Source organism: Crocodylus porosus, unplaced genomic scaffold, assembly GCF_001723895.1.
Source record: "Crocodylus porosus isolate Cpor-Errol unplaced genomic scaffold, CroPor_comp1, whole genome shotgun sequence".
NCBI lineage: Eukaryota > Metazoa > Chordata > Crocodylia > Crocodylidae > Crocodylus > Crocodylus porosus.
Genome location: NW_017728943.1, coordinates 40,321,891 through 40,327,736, shown reverse-complemented (window position 1 = coordinate 40,327,736; position 5,846 = coordinate 40,321,891). Strand labels below are relative to the sequence as shown.

Below are 5,846 nucleotides of genomic sequence, written 5' to 3'. Positions count from 1 at the left end.
GTCTTTTCCCTAGCTTACTCTGGAGTGAACAAGTCCATTATGCTTTGAATTTGTGCACAACACCAAAATGCCACAAAGAAAGGACTGGAAAGGATCTCAGGAGGTAATTTAGTCCATCTTCTGGCTCAAGGCAGTTTAATCTCTTTCTAAAAGTTCCAGTCAAGCAATGGACTCTAATGGTGCAAACAGATGCTGCCTTCCCTGGTCTCTGTGCCATCATCAATATTTTTCTGGCAGCGCAAAGGTGAAGCAAAAAGACATCCATACCCCTTGCCAATGTCAAACGTTGGAAATTTGTGACCGTAACAAAGGTGGTAATAGATGATGCCACTATATAACAGCAGACAGCCAGAGCCGACCATGCTCCCCAACCACCCCAGGCAAGGTGCTCCAGGGGCTTGAGGCCCAACCCACTGCACCCCAGGCTTCACAAGCAGGATCAGACCCCATATGCTTTGGAGTAAGATGCACCCCTGGGACCTCCTTAAGTAAGAAAACCCAGGGTTTCCCACTTAAGGAGATGCTCCAGGGAGAGCCCAAGGGCTATATTTCCTTATGCAGGAAAAGCCCAAGGTTCCCTGCTTATGGAGGCACGTCCCTGGGAACCCTGGGTTTTACCCAATTAAGCCACCACGAGATCCCAGGGGTGCAAGAAAGGTAGGACCTACAGAATTCTCAGTGCCTCAAGCCTCCATGCTGGGACAGGCCAGGGCAGATTCCAGTGCAAAGACATTGGGCGCTGGGAATTTCCCAGCTCATGCATCACCCCACGCCTCTGAGCAATGCATGGATCAACGTAGGTCCCAGGACAGAGAGCAAGAACACCGAGAACTCCCTGGCCCCTACACCATGCCTGATCCACCTCAGTTTGACGGCATCTATTTCTACCCCAAGCTGTAGATGTCTCTCTTCAAGCAAAATGCCTAAACCTGCGCACAAGATTTCAGGTGAGGCCTCACAAGTGCTAAATAGAGTAGAAGAACCATACTCCTTGATTTGAGGAACTACAACCCTGTTAAATACACCCTATGTTATTGGCCTTTTTTGCAACAAGAGCACACTACTGACCCAGTCAGCTTAAGGCCCACTATAAATACTAGGTCCTTTTCTGCAGTACTGCAACCTAGCCAGTAGTTCCCCATCTTTATGGCTGTTTATAGATATAACACAAAACAAGAGGCGCTTTAAACTGGGCACACCCCAGCACTGAACGCAGCACATGCCCAAGAGGCAGCACATTAGTTTGACTTGGCTCACTCAACATTGACCCAACGTCTATACAGATTGGGCACTTCAGTGAGGCTTTTGCAGCACTTGTTTAATAAATTATTGGATCAGCTTTAAAAAAGGGCCAAAGAGCCCTGCTGATGTGCCCAACCTATATAAATGCTATGGAGCCAGATCAAACTCATATGCTGACTCTTCCAGTAAGGCACATTTTCCCCCCCACGTCTGTCAGCATTCAATATGTGCATATACACTTGTTCCCTCCCAAGTGCATGTGTCCTTATTAAATTCCATTTATTAATTACAGGCCATTTCTCAAGGATCAAAATCATTCTGAATCCCAATCTTTAACCTCCTGAGTGTCTGCAGCTCTGCCCAGATTTGTTGGATAGAGTAGCAAACAATATTTATTTGGCTTATTTACTAAGTGTGCACCCAATCCCATGTTCCATATCATTAATGGAGATATTGAACAATACCAGACCCAAGGCAAAGCCCTGAGAAATCCGATTCAATGCCTCCTCCCAACTAAATGCTGAGCTGCTGATGACCATAATAATCTAACTAGTCATGTAGTTACCTTTCAGTACTTTCCTTTACACTGTATTTTGCTTGCTTAATATATGGTTAGAATAATTATAAATATGCAGTTGTAGTAATTGATTAATATTTGCTGTTCATTTTCTATTGAGGCATCCTTCCTTCTTACCTACATACCTATTTAATTAGCTTTTCATTATTAACTAAAGTGCTGGTGCTATCTGCTTAAGAACCTGTTGTAGCTGAACGCAGCAAATTTGATGGACTCAAACCCAAAAAGCAAGGAAAAAACCCGAAACAAAACTACACTGCCAGACTGCAACATTTCATTCCACCATTTTTGGTATTACTTCCTCTCTATACTTGTCCCAGTCAGCTTATTTTTGCTTGGGTTTGCCATCTAACTTAGCTCATAAGCTTGCTCTACAGCACCCAACTCTAACAGCAGCAAGTGCATCACGCAGCATATTAACTTACCCAGCGTTTCTCTCATATTCTTGTACAAGTTTATGGAATCTGTGTCCTTCATGAATTCTCGCACAACTTCCCCCTGATCATTTTCCACAACTAGCACTTCTTCTGGTTTTGCCATGCGGCTAACCATCAACAGCCGGACCTGCATTTGCCAGAGAAATTTACACATATATCAAACTAAAGAGTTAATGTTTTCAAAAATAAGTGTTTCTGAATAACACCTCTGTAGGATACTTGGCTCCGGTACACTTGCCACATTGCAGAGAAGCACCCAACTGCATCAACTTCCTGACCTCCACAAGGCTATGGGCAGGCCATATTCCTTCAAGTCCCTAAATAAGATTCCAAATAAAAGGGCAGGCAATACTGACTGGAAAACTACAAAGCATTAGGTGACAGCTCTCTACAAGGAAGACTCCAAAATGCTGAACACACACACAACATATTGGTTTAACAGGAAATCATCAGTAAGCAATGCAGATCAGTTACATTAATACTATCAGCACAGATCTTTTAAAACTGCTGCTTTATTGACAGACTTCTGCAAGTATTATTCAAGCTACTCTTCACTCTGTGATCAAGTACTACTTGAGCTGAGCTCAGGAACACCACTTTGGGATGTCTGATGAAAGAACAAAAAAGGGGAGACTACAACAAACCCTGGAAATAAATTTCTAGTCTTCCTTTCTTTCCATCCAGCAAATGACTGCATTTTGGTATGGACAGCCTTCAAAACGGAGCACACCACACCAAACAAACACTATGTTAAAAAAAAAAAAAAAACACCCATGAAAGCCCCAACATCCTTCAGTATTAGTGAATCTGGCAAGCTTTCACTAGGTTCTTCCCACACAACAGAAGATTAAAATTCAATTTCTCCAACTGCTATATTAAAATATTATGCTGTAAGATATTTTGAATCAGATTTTTAAATATTATTTTCATTCTAATTTTTTTCTCCCTGAACTTGTTGCATTTAATTTTTGCTAGCATGTGAAAAGGTTTAAATGCACTGAACAGTAATGAGTGGCACTTACTATATATCCTGGAAATATTAGTGCCCAAAATATTTAACACATAGACATACTACATATTAATGTCTGTAACTCTTGAGGCACTAAACAAAGTACAAGTTTTCATTATTTCAGTTTTAATAGGATATATGAAAACTTTTACAATGCATTGAGTTACCACGGATTTAACGTTACCTTGGACAGCACAGGCAGATAAAGCTGTCTCCTAGGAGGAACATCAAAGTGCTGACTTCCCGAAAGTAATGGAGAAGCAGATGTTGAAAAGGGGCTCTCCCTATAAAGTTCAGCAGCCAAATGATTCCAGTATTCAAGACAGATTTTGAAAATTTCAGTTTCTTCAACTTCTGACACAAGCAACATGTAGTGAAGAGCCTACAAAAATGATTTACACAAAATGGGATTAAGACTCATTTAATTATTTCCTAGAAATTAAGAGCTTGGACATTAAGGTTTATTTAATGCAATAAATTTAGGAAAAGGCTTTTTCCTACACCCTCACAGTAAGATTTAACAATAAAAAGCAATTAACATGCTACAATACCACTTTTAAATTAGCAGCCTTAACTGGCAGCACCCTGCAACTTCCACCAACTCTATAACCCCATAGTACCTTGGCTGATTTTGCAAATTATGCTTCAAAAATATGTCATTATTTTGCATTTTTTGTTATTTTGCATAACATTCTGCTTTACAGTTTCCTGAACTACCATGATGGTTCAGCAAGATAATCCTGGATCTGCCAACTGGAGACATTCACTGCAATTGTATACAAGAGCCCCAGTTACAAAGAATTCAGTTTCTTTTCCTATTTCACAGAAAACAGACTGCTGAAATATAGAAGGTGAACATACCAATCATCTACATTGGGTAAAAAATGCCTGCAAAGGGATTCCACAAGGGAAATAAAAATATGAAACATTTCCTTTGCTTATAGTGTTGTGTCAAACAGAGAGCACAAAATTAAGCCAATTGCTATTTTTATTTTCACACATACAGAATCATTAAGTAATCAACACAGAGATTAGACAGAAGTACATGGGCTTCTATATTGTTTTCCTAACCTTCCCTACTAGCTGACAACCATATACCATGTCACCAGCCATAAGTAAACAAACAAACAAAAAACCTCAAAAAAGGGGGTGCCAGTGAGACTTGATTATAAATTCCAGGCTATGTACTAAAAAGTACTCTGATCTGTAATTGTACTATATTCAAAATCTATTCTAAGTGTCCAAAAAGATGCAACATTTTGAAACAGGTCTTACATTCATAATTAAGTTTTCCTTCTTTTTTAATTTGCAACATTGACCAAAGCAACTTTCACCCTCTATAGCTCCCACAAAGCAGAGCAAATAATTTCATGCAGTAGTACCGGTACGTACACTAGAGATAATGGAAAAACTAACTGTGCAGTTTTAGTATGTTCACCTCCACATAATAAGTAAAGAACTCTTTCTTACATATCTAAACCAAATAAAGAACTTGCTTTTGCTGTCAGACATTTCACAATGCTTAAACTGAGAACAGTAAATTCCTCATGACTAGAATTTACTATTCCAAGCACACCTCAAACTGAGCTCTTGCCTGTACTTAGACTACACTGAATCAAATTTAAGGACAATGTGGTACATCTACCATTAACTACCCTATCACTGTGGCTTAAAGACACCTTTGGTGTTTCTTAAGATCATCTGGAATTTTAATTTCTCCTATTCTTAACCTGAGGTGACTCTGTTCTCGGTTCTATTACACCACTCCTAGTGTTGTTTCACTTCAAAACAAAAAGTTAGGCAGCCACCAAAAAGATGGCAACAAACAGAAATTCATCACATCAAAAACACTGACCTGTTATGGTCCGGATTCTTAGCAACAGAATTGTTCTATAATCCTTCTGTAGCAAAAAAACTAGTGAAATGAGAGTTGCTGACATGGAGTGCCACTAAATTCAGAAAAGTTATGGAGTGCTTTTACTGTGAAACAGCATAATTTCTCATGGTGTAAAGTGAGCCAACACATTTTCTCTTTGAGTTGAAAACTAAGTGCCCTACCATTCATACCCATCCCACACATTTTCTTGCTATTAAGAACACACTCTTGGTAAATATTTATATATGAACACAATGGGGTCTTAGTCCTGCAGTATTCCAGCATCTTATTGACATAGGGACACTACATAAAAGCCAATCTGGTGAAATCTAGACTTAGTGTCTAAATTTCCTTCCCATATTTAAAATGAATACTTTACACAAGGACATGTCATTTTCTAATACTTTCCACTAAAAGAATGCAGTATTTTTATCTTAATTTCAGACAACTGCATTTATGCTACATGATCTGAGATACTCAGCTAATAGGACACAGGAACCATGGTTATAACTTGGTTTTCTGTTTTTTAAAAAATCCGTTTAAAAAAAATTAAATGCAAAATTCTTTGATTAAAAAAGAAAAATCCAAAAATGCGTGTTTCATAGTTTCATGGGTCAGAAGGGACCTGAGCAGATCATCTAGTCGGATCCCCTGCCATGGCAGGAAAGAGTACTGGGGTCAAACGACCCCAGCAAGATGTGCATC

At 39.3% G+C, this 5,846-nt stretch overlaps 1 protein-coding gene across 2 annotated transcripts in view; it reads right to left on the bottom strand.

Moving 5' to 3' along the window:
* The window catches only part of XPO1 (exportin 1), a 60,719-nt gene that overhangs the window by 20,002 nt on the left and 34,871 nt on the right, over positions 1-5,846 (bottom strand). For both annotated transcript variants that reach the window (XM_019549210.1, XM_019549211.1), the window contains 2 exons: positions 3,450-3,647; positions 2,245-2,383 (listed from right to left, as the gene is read on the bottom strand). In XM_019549210.1, the coding sequence (XP_019404755.1) occupies positions 2,245-2,383; positions 3,450-3,647 (337 nt within the window). The remainder of the gene's footprint in view (positions 1-2,244; positions 2,384-3,449; positions 3,648-5,846) is intronic.